The following is a 24,428-nucleotide window of genomic DNA, read 5'->3' as shown; positions in this document are numbered from 1 at the left end:
AATACACATCCACTGTTCTCTTGGCCAGGTCTTTGTTTTAACAAATGCACACCTTCGTGTAACCTCCACCGCAGTCAAGACACAGAGGGCAGTTGCATCACTCCCAGAACTCCCTCGCCTCCGTGGTGGTTGACCTCATCCCCCCAGTCCCGGCTACTGCTGCTCAGTGTTCTGCTGAGATTTTTCTTAATCTCTTTAACATTTTTTTGTGTTTTTATTAAAATGGAATTTTTAAAATTGGAGTTGCATGACATCTGTAGATCAATTTAGGAAGGTCTCTATGTCTTATGCTAAGTCTTCTTGTGAACGTAATGTAGCTCTCAACCTAGTTGGAGAGATCTTTTGCTTGATAATAGTGGAAGGTTCTACATTTTTAGAAAAAAAAAATCTAAACATTGTAAGTAGTTCTTTAAAAGTCCTCTTCAAGGAAGCATTTTATGAGATAATCCTCAATCTAAATGGACACATAAATACACAAATATATGTCAGACTTGTGGCAATGTTATATTTTTTAAAAAGCTCACATGTTGGTTCCAAACCAGCTTTGTCTCTTGTTCTACAAGACTGTAAGCAGACATGCTTGGCTCCTCGGATGTTCAACCTCTTTATCTGTGTGATGACTAGAACGTCTCTTCCCTGTGGGGTGGTTGTGAAGATTAAATGCTTCGAGACAGGGCGCCCGGCTCAGTGAAGCTGTGGGTGGGTGAAGTCTGCGAGAGAGGAGGTGCTCTTGTTCACCCACAGGGAACCGGGGAGGGCCCTCACCGTGTTTGGTTTTGCAGCGGCTTCAACAGAGTGGCATGGCCGAAAGATGGCCTTGAATCATTTCCCTGACAAATTTGGAAAAGGTTTGTGTTACCAAGCCTCCCGCTCCACGCCACTTCTGACAGGCGAGCTGGAATCAGTGAAGGACGCAGCTGACAGCCAATTCATTTTGCTGATTCATCCATTAGAGGGGTGGCTCTGCGCCAGAGCTGGCTTCCAGATTAAAGGCCGAGAGCTGCAAAGCTGCTGGGACTTGAAGGAATGCTGGTAAATTATTGCCATGTGAAGGCCAGCAGTGAAAAGGGGATTGTTATTTGTTTCCCCCTTTAAGTGCTCCTCGTTCCAAATGTGCTCAGATAAATTCCCCATCGTGGTCAGGGAGCTTTTGAAGCATTTGTCCGTGGGGCTGGGACCTAAATTACTGGAAACAGTCAGATGCTGTTAAGTAGATCATCTTGGCTCCTTTATGACCTTATCATCACCTTTGCTTTCATGGGGAATGTTGACTCAAGCCTCCTCTTTGACTCGGTAATCCAAACTAAACTCGAGAGAGGTATTGCGGCAGATGTCTTCCCTTGGGGACACGCTTCAGAATAAACCTGCCTGAGTAAGGAGTGAAACCTAAAGAGGAAAATCCAGCAGATGCTCACTTGCCAATGACCGGTACAGAATAAGCATGTAGAATCTGTGGGTTTACATTATCCATCGCACTGAGAGGTGAACCTCTTATATAGTAGGTAGTCTCCGGCTTCCATAACTCTGCATAAAGCTTGCCTGGGAGAAGGTGGGCTCGAGAGGTGGAGACTGTGTCTTGTTCTACCAGATGTCTAGCATGGTCCCTGGGATGGATAGACACTTAGTGAGCAACTGCTGGGTGGAGGCATGGATGGATGATGTTGGTTGGATGTACAGATTGTGGGGCAGTTAGATGAATGAGCTGAGAAAGTCAGATGTGCAGTCCTTGGGAAGCTAGAAAAGTCACTGTCCCGAGGAATAGGATTTTCAGCAAAGGATACTGTTTCTGCAATTCTCTGATCTGAGTGACTTTGGTCGATAGCATATCTGCAGAACTGATTGCTTTCTGTTTATCTCCTTGTGAGTGAGTCAGAGCATGCTGTTTGAGCTCACATTTCACTAACTCACTCTACCTCCTTGGGACAGTGTGAAAGTTTTTTAATACCTTTAGGGTTTGTTCCTCCCCCAACCCTACCCCTCTTTAACTCTAGAGTGAATATTTGAAAAGTACAGCAAACTTCTTAATTAAAAAAAAAAAAACTTGAAATAAAGAGTGGGAGTCTTTCTGTATTTTTCTTCTTGTTGTTTTATTTTGCTTTTGCTCTTCAGATGGCTAAGCATTTAAGGCATGACATTCTATAAACTACTATTGTGCTGAGGAGTTTTAGGCAAATCCAGTCTGCTTGGAGTGAAGCTGGGTGCGTCAGATATGCAGGGGGTATCTGCATCTCATCTAGGTGTCTGTCCCTGCGGTTCAAGGTCCCTCGAGTACTGGAGTCCCTTGTCCAGTTCTGATGTGTCCATCATCACTTGCTACATTCATTCACATAATATTTACTGGGAACCACTCTGTACATGGCTCAGACAGTGAAGAATCCACCTGCAACTCGGGAGACCCCAGTTCAATCCCTGGGTCAGGAAGATTCCCTGGAGGAGGGCATGGCAACCCACTCCAGTATTCTTGCCTGGAGAACTCCCATGGACAGAGGAGCCTGGTGGGCTACAGTCCCCATGGGGTTGCAAAGAGTAAGATATGACTGAGCAACTAACATTCACTTCCTTCACTCTGTACCAAGAAGTTGCTGAAAGTGGGTACACAGACTATTTCAGACATCATGGTGCTTTTCCAGCAGCACAGGTCCCAGGTCTGCTCCTGCAGCTCCCTGCCAGCACGGCCCAGCCCTTACTGTCTCGCTGCTAGTGGAGGTAATAACCAGTGGGCAGGGAATGTTTGCTCACACTGCAGAAGCCAGAGCAGCACAAGGGGCCCATCCACACGGTTTTTGTGGGTCCTCACTCCCAGGCCACTCCCATGTTCCAGCCCCCAGCCTCCGAGAAAGAGGCAGGAAGACAGTCCTGGCCTTATCACCCATTAACACCAAAAAGGGAACAAGCTCTGGCTCTCAAGAACTCCTGCCAAAGCACATTACAGAGAATTAGCAGGCTTTAAGAAGAGAAAGAGAAGAGGCAGGTCTCAAATATTGTGGGACTGTCTTGAATCTGCAGAGTCCAAAGTGAAGCGCAGAACTTTGAGAAGGGCCCTGGCCTTAGGGTCCAAGCAGCCTGGATTGCCTCCCTTGCCGCTGGTGCAGTGTGGCCTGCGGCAGCCCCCCGCCTCAGTGCCCCAGCTTGCTTATATTCAGCAAAGGTGACTTCTCCCTTGCAAGTGTGCTGTGAGGTTGGACATCGCGTATGCAGAGCACCAGGCACAGGCATGCGGTAGACCTGCGGGGGCCAACACTGCTGCCCAGATGGCTTTTCTTGTCATCTTTATTTTCACAACAGTTTTCCCTTGGCGGTTTTGTTTTGTTTTTCATTTTCTTACTGTGAAAATGAGTACTTTTCAGGCAGTGATGTTACCTGCAGATATTCTGAAAATTAATGTCTTGCTTACATTTTTCTGGTTCTGTGTAGTTTATAGAGCACTTTCACACTGTAAGGGAGGCTAAGGAGCAGGACTCTCTTCTGCAGGTGAGGAGACCCAGATGGGGAGAGCTGTGGGATGTTCCCAAGGCCACCTGGCTTCTAAACGGCAGACCTGACCTCAGGGTTCCTTTGACGACCTCAAGCCACTTTTCCGACATCCTGGGGCCAGGCCAGACCTTTTGTTAAGGACTTTTTCTTTTCCTTGTAGCTGTCAATACCAGCAAGTATGCAGAGAGCTATCGCATCCAGACCTATGCTGACTATGTCGGGAAAAAACGAGAGGAGAAGCAGATGAAGAGAAAGTGGACAGAAGATAGTTGGAAGGAGGTTGAGCCAAAGCGGCTAAACACGCAGTGTGGCTCCTACAGTTTGCAGAATCACCATTACCACGCCAACAGGTAAGAGTTCTTTACTGTTGATTTGGAGAGCTTTGCGTCGTCCTAGCAAAATTCTTATTTGTTTCTCGTGGGACTAAGAGCAGTAAATCTGACTTGTGAGAAGGGCTTTTTCTGACTTTTCACATAATATCAGAAGTTACTACTCCCTTAATTATTTCTGTGCTGTATAGACCATTTCAGCTAACACCCACAAAACCCCAGTGAGGCAGAAAAGGGGATATATCTTATTCCCATCTTAGGGGTGAAGAAACAGGGGCTCCGTGACTTGGCCACCACTCAGTGAGTGAGCCGGGGTCAGAGCTGAACTCTCCCACGTCGGACCTCTTCCTCTCCCCAGACTGCCACGGTGCTTCTGGCTGAGCTTCTGAGCCCCTTCTGTGTCCCATATAGACACCAAACCACATGCCCGCTGTGGAAGGAGAGCTCAACATACACTTCTGTTACTTACCTGTAATCCTGTAGTACTTTCAGAAGATGAATACTGGCGACATTTTAGGATCTGTGTGAAACTATAAAACATAAATACCATAGAAAGTGATGGTGGGGAGAAGGGGGAGTTCAGTATAGAAAATTATAAAGATGAGAAAAGTGAATCAGCAAAGAAAAAATTAGCCATAATCCCACCTCCCAGAAGCAATCTCTGTTAATATTTTGGATTGCTTTCCATACTTTTAAAACGGTTTTTTTAGCGATTTTTAAAATTGAGGTATAATTAACATATGATAAAATATGCAAATCTAAAATACTTATTAGTTCAGAGTTTTAATAGTTATATATACCCATGTGACCACCACTCAAAGCAAGATGTTAGAACATTTCTATCTCCCACCTCAAATTTTTGTTGTGTCCCTTTTTAAGCAACTCCAAGCCCCCACTATCCTAAGCAACTATTTCAAATTTCTATCACTGTGGATTAATTTTGATTATTCTTGGAATTTATAAAGAATGTAATCACTCAGTGTTGTAGTTGGCTTCTTTCACTTAACATCTTTTTGAAATTCACCCTTAGTGTTGTATGTATCAAGAGTTCATTAATTTTTATTTTCAGTAGTATTTCATTGTATAAATATACAGTATTTGCTTTTTCATCTGTTGGTGGACATGTGTTTTGTTTCCAGGTGGGACTGTTATAAATCAGGCTGCTATGAACATTTCTGTAAAAAAAAATTTTTGTGTTTTCATTTCTCTTGAGTAAATATCTAAGGTTAGAATTGTTGGTTCTTAGGATATGTGTATGTTAAATTTTATAGGAGCTGCCAAACAGTTGTCCAAAGTGATGCTCCATTTTATACTCCCCTAGCTGGAACGTTATATGAACATTCCAGTTGTTCCACATCCTTGGCAACACTTCGTATTATCAGCCTTTTTTAGCCATTCAAGAAGATAAGAGATGGTATTGCATTGTGATTTTAATTTGCATTTCTCTGATTAACCACCTTTTTGTGTGCTTCCTAACCATTCAGATATCTTCTGTGTGAGGTAGATACATAAGTCTCTTGCCTCTTTTTACTGTAGATTTGTAGGAGTTCTTTTATATATTCTGGATCCACACATTCTCTGTCAAATATTTGTGCTGCAAGTACATTTTATTTGAGTTTGGGGTAGTGTATTCATTTTTTTAGTGATGTATTTTGATGAGCAGATTTTTTAATGCTGATGAAGTCCTGTTAATAATTATTTTTAATGGTTGCTGGGTTTTTCCCTGTCCCTAAACTCTGCGTACCTAAGGTTGCAGTAACTTTCTAGAAACCTGTCTTCTGGAAGGTTTATAGTTTTAGCTTTTACATTTAACCTTGAGCCATTTCAAATGAATTTTGTATGAGATAGGAGTCAGGGTTTATTTTTTTCCATATGGACATCTAGTTGTTCTGGCAACATTTGTTAAAAAGACTTTTCTTTCCTTTTAAATTGACTTGACACTTTTGTCAAAAATAAATTGACCATGTATGTCTAGGTCTATTTCTAGATCCTTCTGTTCCACTCATATTTATACCTGTTCTTATGCCAATACCACGCTTTCTTATTTCTGACTTTATAGTAAGCTTTCCTGATAACTCAGTTCGTAAAGAATCCACCTGCAATGCAGGAGACCCCGGTTCGATTCCTGGGTCGGGACAAGCCACTGGAGAAGGGATAGGCTACCCACTCCAGTATTCTTGGGATTCCCTTGTGGCTCAGCTGCTAAAGACTCTGCCTGCAATGTGGGAGACTGGGTTCGATTCCTGGGTTGGGTAGATCCCCTGGAGAAAGGAATGGCTTCCCACTCCAGTATTCTGGCCTGGAGAATTCCATGGACTGTATTAAGTCCATGGGGTTGCAAAGAGTTGGACACAACCGAGTGACTTTCAGTTTCAAAATCAGGTAGCATAAACCCGCCAACAGTTGTTCTTTTTTGTATTGTTTTGGCTATTCTAGATCCTTTGTATTCCACAAAAAAGAATTAAAAAAATTTTTTTTCTGTGCTGGATCTTCGTTGGGGCATGCAGGCTTTCTCTAGTTGCAGTGTATGGGCTTCTCTTGTGGAGCACGTGCTCTAGAGCATCTGGGCTCAGTAGTTATGTTCATTTTCCCCTAAATATTTATATTATTTATGTAATCATAAGTAGAATTGTTTGTTTCATTTTCAAATTGCTGCTTCTATATGGATATATAATTAATTCTTTAATATATATATTGAAGTCTCTCTCTATATATTGATCTTATATCCCTTCAGCCTTTTAAAATTTGCTTACTCTGATAGGTTGGGTTTTTTCTTAATATTCTGCAGGGTTTTTCATTTATGCAGGCATGTTGGCATACTAATAACAGTTTTATCTCTTTTCCAATCTTTGTGTCTTTTATCTTTTTCTTGCTTTATTGCACCAACTAGCACCTTTAGTATATTGTTAAAGTGGGAAGAGTAGATATCCTTTCCTTGCTTACAATATTAGCTCAGTATTGCCCCTTGATCTATGATTGTTAGGTTGTTCATAAAAGTCTTTTTTTCAGGTTGAGAAAGTTCCCCTCCATTTCCAGTTTGCTAAGATTTTGTATCATGAATAGATGTGGGATATTTTCAGATACTCTTTCTGCCTCTTTAATTTTTTTACATTTAATTTTATGTATTTATTTTGACTGCACTGGGTCTTTGTTGCTGCATGCAGGCTTTTTCTCTAGTTGCAGTGAGAGAGGGCTCCTCTTTATTGTGATGTGCAGGCTTCTCATCGTGGTGGCTTCTGTTGTTGCAGAGCACAGGCTGTAGAGCTCGAGGGCTCAGTAGTCGTGGCACACAGGCTTAGTTACTCTATGGTATGTGGAATTTTCCTGGACGGGGATGAAGCCCATGTACCCTACATTGGCAGGCAGATTTTTATCCACTGTACCACCAGGGAAGTCCTATCTTTCAAAATTGTCATATGGTTTTGCCCTTTGTTAATATTTTGAATGACATTGGTTGGCTTTTGAATGCTTAATCAGATTTGCATTCCTGAGAGAAATCCAGCTGGGTCATGGATTGGGTCCATTGTTCATGGACCCAATACAGCCATTGGGTTATGATGTATCAACACTCCTTTTTACATGTTGCCAGATTTTAATATATTGTTAATTATTTCTATATCTTTGTTCATGAGGAATATTAGTTTGTAGTTTGCTCTTTTTTATATCTTCATCAAGTTTTGGTATCAGGATAATGCTGACCTCACATAGTTTAGAAGTTCCTCTTCTGTTATTTGGTGACAGTGTGTATTTGATTTGAGGGGAGGGGGGCGTTGGTTAAATTGTTGGTCAAGTTTACCTTTTAGCTCAGTCAGTAAAGAATCTGCCTGCAGTGCAGGAGACACAGGTTCGATCCCTGGGTTGGGAAGATCCCCTGGAGAAGGAAATGGCAACCCACTCCAGCATCCTTGCCTGGAAAACCTCATGAACAGAGGAGCCTGGTGGGCTGCAGTCCATGGTGTCACAAAGGGTCAGGCACGACTGAGCGACTAATACTTACTTACTTACACCAGTGAAGACATCTGGTCATAAGGGTTTCTTGTGAAAATGGTTTCTGATGGTGAACTGAATTTCTTTAATAGATATGGGTCTATTATTTCTTATATCGCTTTATGAATTTGTGTTTTCCAAGGAATACTCTGTTTTATTCAAGTTGTCAAATTTATTAGCATAAAATTATTAGCTGAAAATATTCCCTTATGATTTCAGTATCTGTAGAATCTATAATTATATCCCTTTAAAAACCTCTAATATTAGTAATTTGTGTTGTCTCTCTTTTTTTCCTTGCTAGGTGTTAATTCTGAGTACCAGCATTTATCTAGTATTGCATTTGTGTCCTCTTTTTTCATTTATTTATACTCTTCTTAGTATCATTTCTTCTGCTTATTTTGAATTTAGTAGTTATTCTTTGGATTTCATATGTTATTCTCCCATTGTAAGGTAGGAACTTAACTCACTGAAGTTATGTTTCTTCTTTTCTGTAGAAGTATTTAAAGCTGAGAATTTTCCTTTAGTTTTTGTTAGCTGCATTCCACGTATTTTGACATGTTGTCTTTTCACTATCATCTATTACAAGTATTTTCTAATTTCTCTTGTGCTTTCTTCCTTAACACATGAGTTATGTAGAACTTCTTTGATAATTATTGAGACTTGTTTTATGGCTTGACATGTGTTCTGTCTTGGTACATCATCTGTGTGCACACGAGTGAGTGTGATATTCCATTAATACAATTTTAAGTTACATTGGTTAATGGTTTTGCTCAACTCTTCTGTATCTTTACTGATTGTGAGTTAGGTTTTTTTAATTGTTGTTGTTGGGTTTCTTTTTGGGGGGGGTGGGTGGGAGGGTTGTATACTTTTTCTTTGAGCTACTGAGAGTGGTATTGAAATCGCCAACTGTGGTTGTAGATTTATTTCTCCATTTAATTTTATCAGTTTTTTCTTCATGTATTTTGAAGCTCTTTTGATAAATGTATGCCTGTCTTACAGATTGTTGTGTCTTCTTAATGAATTTCCCATTTTATCATTGTGGAATATTTCTTCTCTGTTCTAGAAATAACTTTTTTGATGTCTCTTTTATCTGGTATAAATACAGCCACTCTTGTTTCTTATGCTATATGGTTGCCTTTTACTGTCAACTTATCTGTCTTTATGATTAAAGTAGGTTTCTTATAAACAGTTTATGGTTGGATCTTGCTGTTTTATCCATTCTGGCAATCCCTGCCTAATTTATTCTTAACCTAATTAATGATGCAAATGAACCTGTCTTCTATCTTGGTGTTTCTTTTTTGTCTTGATTGTTCTATGTCCCTCTGTACCTCTTTTCTTTTTTTTGGATGAATTATGTGTTATTTAGTGTTTACTGATACTATAGCCTCCCATTTTTATCTTTTATAAACTGTTTGCTTATATTTCTTTGTGTCATTTTTTGTCGTTGCTCCGGAGTAATGACTGGCAAACTGTATTGTGTTAGTTGCTTCAGTTGTGTCCTGCTCTTTGCTACCGCATGGACTGTAGCCCACCAGGCTCCTCTGTCCATGGAATTCTGCAGGCAAGAATACTGGAGTGGGTTGCCCTTTCCTTCCAAATCTGGCCGACATGTTTTTATAAAGTTTTATTGGAACACAGCCATGCCTATTAATTTACATTTTGCCTCTGATTGCTTTGCCTTATGATGACAGATTTGAGTAGTTATGACAGAGACTATGTAGCCCACACAACTCAAAATGTGTACTATCTGTTCCTTTACAGAAAGGTTTGCTGACCCCTGCTCTAGAGCTAAGTGCCCAGTATGGTAGCCACTGACCACACATGGCTAATGAGTCCTTCAGATATGTCTAGTCCAAACTGAGATGTTACAGATCTAAAACATGCATGATTTTGAATGATTGATGACCTGTTGAAATGATAACATTTTTTATATATTGGGCTAAATAAAAATATTGAAATTCATTTTATTTGTTTATTTTTTAATGGTGACTCCTAGAAAATTTAAAATTGCATATCTGGCTCACAATATATTTCTGTTGGCCAAGCACTCCTCCGAGATTACAGTACACCTCTTTCATGAATCACACTTGAAGAACTTTATCTTCAAGTGAAGGTTACATTGCTTCATGAACAGTGTAAGATTATTACGAGAGTGTATTTCCATCTGCCTCTCTCATCCTTTGTGAACTTTTGTATCATATTTTACTTCTACATTCTGTAAACTTGATTATGTTGTTGCTGTTGTTCCTTTTCTCTCTCTTTTTCTTTAAAAGAGTTAATACTCTTTAAAAAAGAGGGGGGACTGAAGTATGGGGAAAATAGCATTAGTATAAACAAAAATTCAGCCATAATTAGAAAAGTCCAGTTAAGATTGTCAGGGCCCTTACGGTTGGCTCTATGACTTGCTCCTGTTGGCTTTAGAGAATTGACCTGAGACCGTGGGAGACACCTCATGACTACTGAGTTTCCAGGGTTGGCTGTCAGCGTTTTCCCTGGAGGTGGTTGTCAATTTCTTCTTCTGTTTGCACTGATGTTGTGGTGGAAGTCTTTTCTGTAATAGATTCAGAATATTCAGGGAGTTTATAGTTGATAACTGGACAGAAGATAGGGCTTCGGTTCTGGGAAACTGTACTGGATTTGCTTGAGAAGGGAAAAAGGAGATTTGGTTTGGTGGCAAGAGATCTGAGTGCATAAGTACACGTTGGCATAGCATTTGAAGAATGCTCCTTTGCAATGGATACTGAAATCTCTAAGATCTCACTAATAGATACTTAGTCCCCATAAGCAGACACTGATGTCTGAACAGTCTTAAAAAAATAGATGCTCTTTCCCTTCTCATTTTACTAAGGATGCTCTGTAATTAAAGAAAATGGTTTTCCAAAGCCACTTTGCCCTTAACAGAGGTTTGGTCCATCATGTCTGTGGGTTGTTTGCTGTTTTTGGCTTATTTCAACTATTAGGAAAAAACCCTTTGGCGTATCTTCCTTCTAGCCTTTCCTTTCTGTGAGACTGAATTTCAGCCTTCCTTGAAAATGTTGTTGTTGTTGTCCAGTTGCTCAGTTGTGTCTGACTCTTTGTGACCCCATGGACTGCAATACAGCAGGCTTCCTGTCCTTCACCATCTCCCGGAGTTTGCCCAAACTCATGTCCATTAAGTCAATGATGCCATCCAACCATCTCATCTTCTGTAGCTCCTGGGAATTCCTCCTTATGTAGGAAATACTAAAGCATACATCAAAGCTATGGTTTTCAGATTTCATATAATTTTCATCTGAAGTTAGTGGTTTTTGCAAGTAATTGAATGTACATATTTCATTAGGAAATGGAGGGAAAGCCCTTTGGAGGCACAGAAGATTCAGATGAAGCAAACTGGGTCCCAGGACCCATTGCTCTGTCAGACTGCTTACATGTTTATTCATAAATGGGTCTGTGGAGCAAGTGTTTTCTCTCCTCCTACTGAAAAAAAAATGCCATAGAGACAGCAGAGCCCACAAAGTGAAAAGGGAACTGACTTACAGGCAGCTGGACAAGAAGTGTTCTAGCTTACATTCTGCTGGTACCTTGGGAAAGACTATGTTCATTCTTCCCTTCGGTGAATACCAGCAAGAGCCCAGTATTTGTCTGTTTTCTCATCTTAAATGAGGCATCTTATTGGAAAGAAGGCCAAAGTCCCTTCTAGATCTTAAATCCAAGTGTTTTTACATTGTGTCCAGAGTAGGCAGGGCATGAAGAGGAAACTGATACAAACTCTCAAGACCCTTTGAGAATCTCCTCAAATAGCAGGTAGCTACTTCTCAACCCAAAGAGGTAGATTTTTGAAAATCCCTGTAGTAGGAGAACTTTTGGTTAAGAGGAATATAATAAAAATAAGATTGGGTGAACCAGTATCTTAAGTGAGCCTGTGAAATCCTTTTACCACACTGAAATGTATAAATGTATAATGTGGTATAAATGTGGCTTCCCTGGTGGCTCAGACCATAAAGAGTCCACCTGCAATGCGAGAGACCTGGGTTCGATCTCTGGATTGGGAAGATCCCCTGGAGAAGGGAATGGCAACCCACCCCAGTCTTCTTGCTTGGAGAATCCTATGGACAGAGGCACCTGGCGGGCTAGAGTCCATGGGGTCGCAAAGAGTCAGACATGACTGAGTGACTCAGCACAGCAGCGCACACTGAAATAACAGACAGGCACCCAGTAGAGAAAAGACGGTTGACCCTTTCACTGGGTGCTGCCTGTTTTCAAATTCCCACCTATCACCTGTGTACTTGAATTTCTTTGACACTCCTTCTCCCTGTGATCTCACGAAGACGGTTAGACAGCACTTGTCTGGAGCAGAAGAAACTTGTACTCAACCCTTTTTGTCCTCTATGTCTTGGTCCTCTCTTTGCACATTTGTTGCTTTCCAGCTTCTGTGGCAGAGTGGTGGCCTCTCACTTCCAGACCCACCCCACATACTAAGTCACTTCAGACATGTCCAACTGTTTGCGATCCCATGGACTGTAGCCCACCAGGCTACCCTCTGTCCATGGGATTCTCCAGGCAAGAATGCTGGAATGGGTTGCCATGCCCTCCTCTAGGGGATCTTCCGGACCCAGGGATTGAACCCATGTCTCCTGTGTCTCCTGCATTGGCAGGTAGGTTCTTTACCACTAACGCCACCTGGGAAGCCCACCCCACCCCACCCCTCATCTCAGAATGAATCTTTGCAGCCTCAGCCCCACCCCTTTTACCCTGGAGGCACTTACTGCCTCTCAGTGTTGACTTTCTCTTGTTTATTTTTTTTTTGCTCCTGGTTCCACTGCAGAAATCTCCATTTAGTTTTGCTGCTTCTGTTCCTGGTTTTCAGCTACCTTTTCCTGGGGAAATTTCCTATTTTTTTGTTCTTGGTTCAATAGCTTAGGAACAGACTTTACAGGTGTGTCTTTATATTATCCAAATGACAGTGACACAATTTATATTTCCCTTTGGATAGACCCTTAGCTTCTGGAAAAGACTATAAAAGTTATCAAGTCTAGCTACCTTAATATCTTTCTTGTATTTAGGCAGACTAAATGTTGGAAAATTCACTGTAGAACTTGTAAGTTACACATATTTTAGCAGAAAAAGTGTTTCCCGTGACACTTTTTAAACCATTGGAGTAATAAATGCGCATAATTTTTAAAAATCTGCATGGTACAGGAGAATATAAAGTGAAGGGAGGAAATCTTGGCTCCACACTCCCAGTTCTTTTTCCCAGTGGCAGCTACTATTATCATTTTCTTCATTTTCTGTTATCACTGTACTTTTAAATTATACCTCTGTTTCTCGTCTTACACACTTTGACCAATATATCTTGATCACTTCTAAAAAAGATTAGAAATTTAACACTTGTATATTACCTTCTGTCTGTTTCCCTTCTCACTTTGGTGAGTGATGTTATTTATTTATTTTTACTACTTTTGTGTATCTGTCCTTTTGTGCTTTCTTGAGAATCTTGATTCCAAGAGATGATAGCAGGTATACAGCATCTATAATCCTTGAGTTGCTTCAGTTGTGTCTGACTCTTTGCAACCCTATGGACTGTAGCCCCCCAGGTTCCTCTGTCCATGAGATTCTTCAGGCAAGAATACTGGAGTGGCTTGCTATGTCCTCCTCCAGGGGATCTTCCCAACCCAAGGATCAAACCCGTGTCTCTTACGTCTCCTGCATTGGCAGGTGAGTTCTTTACCACTAGTGCTGCCTGGGAAGCCTGTATACAGCATCTATAATATGATTGTGTAAATGCAATATTCTGAAAAGAAAAAGTAGCATAATGGGGCCCACAGAGAAGAAAATTGATTCCTGTGCTATTAAAGCTTTGCTACCCAAAGATAATTTCCCAAATATCCCAGCCTTTCGTGTGTAGATTTTTTTTTTGAGGGAAGTAATCTTTTCCTGGAGTGAATTTTTTTTTCCTTTTTGCATATATATATTAATAGTGTATGGTTAGTAAACTCTATAGAAATGTCTCAATTTCACTTTCGTAATTGGTAGTGTTGCTTGAATATAGAATTCCAGATCCAAAAGTTTATCTTTTCAGAACTTAAAATACATTGCTTTCACCACTATAATCATTAATTTACTTTCCTGTTTTCCTTCAGGGCAGGTGCCATGCTTTTTATGTCTTGATTTCACTAGCACATAACCTAGAGTCTGACCCAGCAGATATACTCAGATGTTTGGTGAATAAATGAATGAATAAATTCCTGAATGCCAGTATCCCCAGTGCCTGCTCTGAGCTAGGACTCTCATATTTTTGTTCCTGCAATGCTCGTGGCAGCTCTTGGCGGGGGGAGGGGAGAGGTTATCCCCATTTCATGGAGGCCCAGGGAGATTAAACAATTCTTGACAAAGAACTGGGGCCTGAAACCAGGTCAGCTACAGAGCCCCGTGCTTTCCACTGTCCATCAAACCCCCTGTACATTTTCCCAGGTCTGGTACGCCGCTTTATCCTCAAGGGAAGAAGGTACTCAAACAGATTGCACCTGGCTACACACCACATAGAGGACTGTTGTCTTTTTCATTTTTTCTTTTTTACTTATTGGGCTGCAGTAAGTCTTAGTCGCAGCACACCTTCACTGCAGCGCTCGGCATCTTCTATTGCAGCACTTGGGCTTCTCTCTAGCTGTGGCGCACGGGGGCTCCATCGTCGAGGCACGGAGGCTTGGTTGCCCAGCTGCACGTGGGATCCCAGTTCCCCAACCAGGGGTCAAACCCACAGCCCCTGCGTTAGAAGGCGGATTCTTTTTTAGATTTATGTATTTATTTTTGTTTTTTCTTTAAATTAATTTATTTTAATTGGAGGCTAATTACTTTACAGTATTGTGATTTTTGCCATACACTGACATGAATCAGCCATGGGTGTACATGTGTCCCCCCATCCTAACCCCCCTCCCACCTCTCTCCCCATCCCATCCCTCTGGGTTATCTCAGTGCACCAGCTTTGAGTGCCCTGTTTCATGCATCAAACTTGGACTGGTCATCTGTTTCACAAATAGTAATATACATGTTTCAGTGCTATTCTCTCAAATCATCCCACTCTTGCCTTCTTCCACAGAGTCCAAAAGTCTGTTGTTTATATCTATGTTTATTTTGCTGTCTCGCATATAGGGTCGTCATTACCATCTTTCTAAATTCCGTATATATGCGTTAATATACTGTATGGAGAAGGAAATGGCAACCCACTCCAGTGTTCTTGCCTGGAGAATCCCAGGGACGGCAGAGCCTGGTGGGCTGCCGTCTATGGGGTCGCACAGAGTCGGACACGACTGAAGCGACTTAGCAGCATACTGTATTGGTGTTTTTCTTTCTGACTTCACTCTGTATAATAGGCTCCAGTTTTATCCACCTCATTAGAACGGATTCAAAGGCGTTTTTTAAAAATAGCTGAGTAATATTCCATTTTGTGTATGTACCACAGCTTTCTTATCCATTCATCTGCCTATGGACGTCTAGGTTGCTTCCATGTCCTAGCTTGTAAACAGTGCTGTGATGAATATTGGGGTATATGTGTCTCTTTCAATTCTGGTTTCCTTGGTGTGTATGCCCAGCAGTAGGATTGTATGGCAGTTCTATTTCCAGTTTTTTAAGGAATCTCCACACTGTTCTCCATAGTGGCTGTACTAGTTTGCATTCCCACCAACAGTGTAAGAGTGTTCGGTTTTCTCCACACCCTCTCCAGAATTTATTGCTTGTAGACTTTTGGATAGTAGCCATTCTGACTGGCGTGAGATGGTACCTCATTGTGGTTTTGATTTGCATTTCTCTGATAATGAGTGATGTTGAGCATCTTTTCATGTGTTTGTTAGCCATCTGTATGTCTTCTTTGGAGAAATGTCTATTTAGTTCTTTGGCCCATTTTTTGATTGGGTCATTTATTTTTCTGGTATTGAGCTGCATGAACTGCTTGTATATTTTTGAGATTCTTTGTCAGCTGCTTCATTTGCTATTATTTTCTCCCATTCTGAAGGCTGTCTTTTCACCTTGCTTATAGTTTCCTTTGTTGTGCAAAAGCTTTTAAATTTAATTTAGGTCCCATTTGTTTATTTTTGCTTCTATTTCCATTACTCTGGGAGGTGGATCATGGAGGATCTTGTGATTTATGTCAGAGAGTGTTTTGCCTATGTTTTCCTCTAGGAGTTTTATAGTTTCTCATCTTACATTTAGATCTTTAATCCATTTTGAGTTTGTGTTTGTGTATGGTGTTAGAAAGTGTTCTAATTTCATTCTTTTACAGGTGGTTGACCAGTTTTCCCAGCACCACTCGTTAAAGAGATTGTCTTTTCTCCTTTGTATATTTTTGTAGAAAGCAGATTCTTAACCACTGGACTGCCAGGGGAAGTCCTGGGACTGTTGTCTTAACTGTAATCACCACACATCTAAGAAAACATCCAAGAGCTTGTGTCTTTTCACTTAAAAGTGATATCCTAGGAAACAGAAGAGAGAGGTCCTTTTGAATTTCTGCTTTAATGAATCCTGAAACTTTTCATTACAGAAAAATTTCAAATACATACAGAAGTAGAGAAAATAACATAATGAATGAGCATCTAGCTACCACAAAGTGTCAGTGATCCACGTATGGCCAGTCCTGCTTAATTAGTACTCTTTCTCTCCCTCTCCCCTTCAGGTAATTTTGTAATAAATCACAGACAGCAAATGATTTCAGTCATGAGTCTACATATGTATGTATCTAAAAGATGAGCAACCATTTTTAAACAAAACTGTAATACTCCTCCCACATTAAAACATTAATAATGACCCTTCAGTATCAGAGATCCAGTGTTCAGATTTTCTTTTGGTTTTCACAGTATTTGTTTGTTTTTGGCCATGCTGGCTGTTCGTTGCTGTGCGGCCTTTCTCTAGTTGTGGTGAGCGGGGGCTACTCCCTAGCTGCTGTGCACAGGCGTCTCATTGTGTGGCTTCTCTTGTTGCAGAGCTCGGGCTCTAGGGTACCCAGGCTTAGGTAGTTATAGCACTTGGGCTCAGTAATTGCCACATGCAGGCTTAGTTGCTCTGTGGCATGTGGGATCTTTCCAGACCAGGGATCAATCCTGTGTCCCCTGGGTTGGCGGGGCAGATTCTTAACCACTGGACCTTCAGGGAAGTCTCAGATTTTTTTTTCACAGATTTTTAAAAAATAATTGTTTTGTTTGACCTCCAGTTTCTAAACAAGTTCACATATTACATTTGATTGACGTGTCACATTTCTTTCTTAATCTCTGAATTCCTCCTCTCCTTTTCCTGTACCCCCTGTAACTTTGCAGTATATTTTAAAATACCAGGTTGTCTTTTCTGTAGAAGTTCCCATATTCTGGAACATTCTTGTAAGGTTGTATAACATGTTACCTGACTGCTGTGTTTGTAATCAACTGGTAGTTAGATCTATAAACTCAATCAGATTCAGGCTAAATGGAATGGCAAGACTACTTCCTAGATGGTGTTGTGTATTTCCTGTTGCATTGCATTGGGTGGCTCAAAAAGTCTACTTTTCTCTCCTTTTGTGATAAGATTGATCACATGGGTTCAGATGTTGCTGGCCTGGTTCATTTAATATAAAGTTCCCCTATCAATTTTTTATCTGATGATTTTTAGTAGCCATTAATGATCAATGGCTAGACTCATTATTTCATTAAAGGTTGCAAAATAATAATATAGCTTGTTATTTCTTCATTTATTGTCCCAGATGCTCTTACTTAAAATGAAAAATCTCTTATCATCTATTTGGTTACCTGCAAATATAGTTCATATAGGAAAAGCAGAATGGGACTTCCCTGGTGGTTCACTGCTTAAGATTCTACCCTTCCAATACAGGGCCTGAGGGTCGATCCCTCATCTGGGAATTGAGATCTCATATGTCACACAGTACAGCCAAAAAAAAAAAGCGGAATGAGTGATTTAATCTCTCCCCCCAACACACCTTTTTAAAACTAGTTTTCAGAAAAATTTGATTTCCTAGCACCTTTTAAAGGTGAGCAAGGAGGTTTATTTTGTTTGAATCAAATACATATAAAATATCTATTTTATATATTTTAATAGGTTATAGTTACTGTTCTTTTTGATGCTCAGATTATCTTTGTTCCTGACTGGTGGGAGCCATTTCCAGTTGTCTCTTGAGTCTTCTATTGCAATCCCAATAGTTGTTAGTAGCTTCTTTAACTTCTGATACTCTTAAGAAGATATTCCAGACTCTACTTGTACATTTTCTACCTTATATTTGGAATCAACCATTTATTTTTTAATTTTTTTTTCAAAGTGTTAAGATTTTATTTGCAAAGCTTCTTTGTCATGTAGAAAGTAAAAATGCTGTTACAATCTTGTCATAACTGGTAGCCACGGACGGTTGACTCACCGATCACAGCTGTCCATGCTACAGCAAGAGTTCTTACATGAATACCTAACAACACTTATAATTTTGTTGGTGTGAAGTCCCCAGATTTGGTGGTAGGTTTCCAAAAGGGACTATATGGAGGAAGGTGGCATGTCACAGGAACTTTGGCTGGATGGGTGTCCTGGGGTTTGTATCACAGCTGCCATTAAAAAAAAGCTGTCAAATCCATGTCCATAGTCCAGCCAATACAAAGCAGTTCTTTTTTTACAGGGTATTTGAAAGTGAAAAAGTGAAAGTGTTAGTTGCTCAGTATTGCATCCAACTCTGTGGAGACCCCATAGACTGTAGCTCCCCAGGGCCCTACGTCCATGGAATTCTCCAGGCAAGAATACTGGAGAGAGTAGGCATTTCCTCCTCTAGGGGATCTTCCCAACTCAGGGATTGAGCCCAGGTATCCTGCATTACTTCCCTGGTGGCTCAAACAGTAAAGCATCTGCCTACAATGCGGGAGACCCGGGTTCAATCTCTGGGTCGGGAGGATCCCCTGGAGAAGGAAATGGCAACCCACTCCAGTATTCTTGCATGGAAAATCCCATGGACGGAGGAGCCTGGTTGGCTACTGTCCATGGGGTCGCAAAGAGTCGGACACGACTGAGCGACTTCACTTCACTTCACTTCATCCTGCGTTGCAGGCAGTAGAATCAGCCATTTCTCAAGGGCCCTGTTCCTTTTGATTGGAAATTGTATTTAGAAACCATAATTTGGTTTCTAAGGGTGTTTATTGATATTAGATTTGTCATTGTTTATAAACTTCTTAAATGTAAAGAAAAGTCTTCCCTCCGTTCTTTCCTTTTTTTGCTTTTAAGATAAATTTGTAGTGATATTTCTAATTGAATTAGAGTCCAGGACTTAATTAATTACATATAAAACCTTTTTGTTAGATGGTAATAGACCACACATACTTTTCCCCACCTTCCTTTTCTCATTTAGCTGTGTATCTTGGAAGTCACTTTTATTCTGTGTCTCTTAAAAAGTGATTCTTTACACTGCAGATGGTTTTCGTGTTCTTCAGTCTCCTTAATAAAACATACTAACCAGCTAAACCTGAATGTTTCATCCTAGTTTAAATGATCAACCATGTAGCAAAATTCATGAATGTTGTATTAAGTTGCTTTGTGAAAAATTAATTCACAACCAGTAGAGCCCTGGATAAATCATTAATCATTTATCCAGATAAATCATAAATCATTCTGATAAAGCTTCTTTTACCTTTCTCCTCTTCTTATCTCTTTCTTTGTCCTCATCAGGATAAAGATGTAAAGCTCACTGACACACAGTATGCTTTTTGGAATCTCTGCAGAACAATGTGAAAAACAAGAAAGCTCATTTATTAAGCAGATTCTTCATTGCAGGCACTGTGCTAGGTGCTTTATATCATTTCAAAACTCTAACAACTCAATGAACCCTTGGAATATTCCTGATTTATCTGTGAGAAAGCTGAGTCTCAGAGAAGCTAAATAATTTAGCTGAAGTTATGCAGGATTTTAACTTACAGGCCTTTGGGAGCCATAGCAAGTGCATTACGTTGCCTCTCAGGAAGATGACACGTATGCACCTAAGAGTGTGCGCATTTCAGAAAGATGTCTCATTTTAACAAATCATGTCTTCTCTAAAAGAATGGTCTCCAACCTTTTTGGCACCAGGGACCAGTTTTGAGGAAGACCAGGACCAGGGCCGGGGTTAATGAGGGGGGCGGAGAGATGGTTTCTGGATGATTCGAGCACATTACATTTATTGCTCACTTTGTTTCTATCATTGTTATATCAGCTCCACCTAGATCATCAGCCATTAGATCCCAGAGATTGGGAACCCCTTCTTTAAAAAAAAAATCCTGTGTTAAAGAAGCCCGAAGGTTAAAACATCCGAATTTCAAACTTACTTCTTTGGGGAGAGGCTTTAGATATCTAGTCCCACAGATCATCAGTTTAAAACTCTTAGTTTGTAATTTCTGGCTTTTTTTTTTTTTTTTTGAAGAAAGAGAAGTGACTCTGGGATGTACAAGCCAATATCAGAAGTGCTGGGGTGGCATCCTTCTAGGACGCTCAGCACTGGTCTTCTCCTTCGTAGTGGCCTTTGGTAGGTTGTTCATTTGATTTTAAGTAGAGAAGCTGTAGCACAGCAAGAGGAAAGTGACTGGTGATGAAGGGGAGACATCAAGTCTCCTCAGCCCAGGACAGTAACTGGAAGGAAGGGGCAATAGGAACTGTGGGCAGGATTATCAAACATCGTCATCAGAAGAGCAGTGGGAGCTGCCCTGGGGGCTCAGTGCGAAAGAATCCACCTGCCGACACAGGTTTGATGCCTGATCCGGGAAGATCCCACACGCCGCAGAGCAGTTAAGCCTGAGCTCTAGAGCCCATGCTCTGCAACGAGAGAAGCCACCACAATGAGAAGCCCCTGCTCCAAAACTAGAGAGTAACCCTCTCTGGTCACAACTAGAGAAAAGCCCTCACTGCAGCGGAGACCAAGTACAGCCAGAAATAATAAATAAATAAATAGAATTATACATAGATTAAAAAAAAGAGCAGTGGTCCTTTCTCCAGGCAGAGGACAGGGGAACAACCCCCCCGAGGAGGCCTAAGTCACATCGGTAGACCTGTCTCGCTGATAAGACAACTCAGAAGTGTCTTGCTCCAGATCACAGAGCTGGTGCCATCGTAGACGCTATCATGTTTCATGATAGCAGTAATGTTTGAAAATTACTGTTTTCTTTCCTAATCTTCATGCTATTTATTTGATTAACCGTAATTAACAGTAATTATCTGTGTTTCTAATAATGAGTTCTATATATTTGTGCTTGTCTTCATATAAGAGTATAATTGTTTTTCTAATGTTGCTAACCATTGAAATTGCCCTCAACACACTTAGATGATAGGGAAGTTGAAATGCTGTTTTTCATGTTGAAATACAAAACAGATTTCCTGTTTGAGGTACTCAGGTCATGTGCAGTTAAGATTATTCCTGTTTGTAGTATAGTTTTCATTGAAATGAAGTATGAATTATGTAAATCCTGTATTTTAATTGCCAGGTGTAGAAATCTGACAGTTCACTTTTCTGGCAGTTCTTTTTTTTTTTTTTTTGACACTGTATGGGTTTTTTTTTTTTTTTTGTTATGGGTTTTTTAATATTTTGCTACTACACTGGAAGCTGGCAGAAGCCACGGCGTCCTTGTGTTATTTGAGGGGGTGGAAGTTGTGAGGATGCAGAATGACTGCTGTGATCAAACACCAGGTTTGTCCTTGTACTGATGGGGCTCCATGTTTCAATACCGTCTACGATTTAAGGTGTGTGTGTCCCTTTGTCCGTTCAGGGGTCACTGAAGGGTTTCATTTCATCCCGCTGCGTCGCTGGTAGTACAGAAGCCAGACCTTTGCCAGATAGGAGCCTTCAGATCCTTCCTTTTGTACCCACTTTTCCCAAATGCAGGAAGAACTAAAATCTGCTGTATATGTTCAAATCTCCACTTCCAAAATAGAACTAATTATCCCACTCCAGCATTCTTGCCTGGAGAATCCCAGAGACGGGAGCCTCGTGGGCTGCCATCTATGGCGTCGCACAGAGTCAGACACGACTGAAGCGACTTAGCAGCAGCAGCAGCAGCATACAATCTAAGTGATGCCTAAATGGATGTTTACTGTACAACTCTTCAAACTTTCCTGTGTATTCAAAGTTTTCCTAATAAAATATTGGCAGGAAGTGGAACTGGGCCTTCTAGAAACAGGGGCGGGCGGTTTGGGTGGTTCCTAATGATCTGCAGGTTCCAGGCACCTGTGAGTTAACAAATGGGGTGTCTGGGTGGTGGTTTCCCTGCCCCCCAGGGAAGCTGGGGGACACTCGCCTCTCACCCTTCCAGCCATGCAGACCAGGCTCTGCAACCTGCTTGAGCCACTCAGCACCTTCCTTCTGCTCTTCTTTCTCTCTGTCTCCCCTCCTTTCTTGATGCTTTGCAGAGCTTGGGGCCACTGCCTCTGAAGACTTGGATCAACATCATCTCTAGAAAACGTGAACTTTTTGCTCACCGGTCCAGAGCGGGAACAGAGGAGGCACTGGCATTCCAGTATCTGCTGTGTGCCTCTTACACCCTCACAATAATCTGTTTTATAATTGAGGAGGTGAAACTCGCTCTTTTTCACCCAGAGTCACAAAACCAGTAAATTACAGCACCCAGATTCAAGTGCTCATCACTCTTTCATCCCAGATCCCGTTCACGCTCTTTCTGGAATGCCTCCTATCTCCTCACATATCTATCTGTGATCCGTCCACATGCCCAGAAATACCCTCTGACGTGCCTTCCCTGCCACCTGGAATCCTTGAGAATTTTTTGCCGTGGGGACTCTGATAGGAAGTGAAAAGATAAAATTGGGTTTGTTGTTTATTCATATTAGTGCTCACTCCAGCACCTGATAAATGATGCCTTGTGGTCACTCAGAGAAAGGTTTAAATAAACAAGTGAACCCAAGTAAGACATTAGGAACACATCTTCCCACCCAGCTTCTGATTGGAGAAAGCAGTGCAGTCTGCTTTTTTCCTTTTGAACAATATAAGGCCATGCTTGGATACTTTAACATGCTTTGCTAAAGGTTAGGCAAGATGGAATGACTTTTTTTTTTTTTTTCATAATCATACCAGCATCCAGCTTATTTTATTGTCTTACCTGCTGTTTCATCTGAAAGAGCCATATGAAGGTGGGAGGAGATTGACTGTGGAAGCCTTGGAATATCTCAAGTCTGAAGACCTTTCACCCTTGACTTATCACATATTTTAAAGGAAAGTAATTTAAAAGGAAATCAAACTCGTGATGCTACAGGAATCAGTATTCAGACCACCATTTTTTGAGTGTTAACATCAGTTGTCAAATAGTTGATGTAAAGAATTGGGGACTTCTTGGGAAGGACCATGAAGTATATTAGTTCATCTTCCTAAATGAGTGATTCTACGTTCTTGGAAAGGATTAGTTTCTTAGTTTGCTGTAGTCACAAATTATCCCCAGAAGGATCTTCAAAAACCAAGCCAGGATGCAGGAACCATGTGGTTTCCTGGTGTTGGAACCTCTTCTGGTCACTGGTTCTCTGCTCTCAGAGAGCTGAAACATGTTCTCCATGTCAAGGTGCTTACCTTGTTCTCTTCTGCTAAAGCCATCCTACCCTGTTGATTCGTCAGACCAAATTGTTAGTGCTAAAGCACTAAATGGAGACAGTTTTTAAACTCCTACTCATTTGCATTAAAACAGTAGCCTTCTTTAAAAAATTGTTGCTAATGAATATTATAAAACTGTCCACACATTCCAGTTCATCTTGTTTTCAGGTATTCTGTAAGTTTAGTTTTGAATAACAATTATCAGTATTTCAGTCCACAAACCCTCATCGAAGCATCTGTCAGGCTAAACATCTGGAATGTATTTCAGTGGCAATATTTCACAAAGTAAGCACCAAATAAGAGTACTCTGTTTTACCTTGTTTCAGCATAGTCCATTAATATTCATAAGAATAATACTTTAGTGATGCTACTTTAGAAACATAGCTGTATTCTTTGATTCTTTCCAGTTGAAAAGTATAAATTCGGAGGTCTTGATTTGGGTCTTGGCTTTAGTTATCTCATCATTAATTTGATAACTCTGTAATGTGAATGTCCATTTAGGATAGCTAAATTCATGAATATAATGATACTGTTAGAATTTAGAGTAGCATTGTCCACATGGTTGTTAACTTTCTTTCTATCCTATTCTTTCATCCCCACTTTCTCTGTCTCTGTTAGCTCAGATCTTTTGGCTTCAGTGGGTGTCAGATGAAGGTGGGTACCCAAGCAGAGAGAAGGAGTTGGAGCCTTCCATGAGTGTGAAAAAAAACCCACTTTTCCCTTTCCTTTGTCGTCATTTGTGAAACAGTAGTTTACCTCCACATTTGAGCCTGTTCAGTTGACATTAGTGGGGTTTATTCCTTTTCAGGTTGGGTTTACTGGGTTTGTGAGAAAGATAACCAAAAATGACAACCAAAAACCAAAAATGACAATTTCCAAAGAAATTAAATGTCTTCAAAAATGTATGGGATTAAGATACTCATGCTATAATTTGTTGTTTTATAGGTAACTGGCTTTGAACTTTTTCTTATGTGTCGTTTCTACTTACAAATACTATATATATATAAATTCTTTTTTTTATTATAGCAGCGCGTATAACTGTATGAACAGAAGTGTTGATGGATAAAGCCACGTACTTGTGGAAGCTGGAAGGGACT

The 24,428-nt window shown here is 40.7% G+C and overlaps 1 protein-coding gene across 1 annotated transcript in view; it reads left to right on the top strand.

Moving 5' to 3' along the window:
• The first annotated feature begins 276 nt into the window (after nt 1-276).
• LOC104995536 (poly(A)-specific ribonuclease PARN-like) overlaps nt 277-24,428 on the top strand; it is a 58,224-nt gene continuing 34,072 nt past the window's right edge. Inside the window, exons 1-2 of the mRNA XM_010849435.1 lie at nt 277-1,428; nt 3,635-3,824. Of these exons, the coding sequence (XP_010847737.1) occupies nt 1,422-1,428; nt 3,635-3,824 (197 nt within the window). The 5' untranslated portion in view covers nt 277-1,421. The remainder of the gene's footprint in view (nt 1,429-3,634; nt 3,825-24,428) is intronic.

This window comes from Bison bison, unplaced genomic scaffold, assembly GCF_000754665.1.
Source record: "Bison bison bison isolate TAMUID 2011002044 unplaced genomic scaffold, Bison_UMD1.0 scf7180017864283, whole genome shotgun sequence".
NCBI lineage: Eukaryota > Metazoa > Chordata > Mammalia > Artiodactyla > Bovidae > Bison > Bison bison.
Note: the sequence above shows the minus strand (reverse complement) of the source record. Positions and strands in the feature narration are given on the sequence as shown.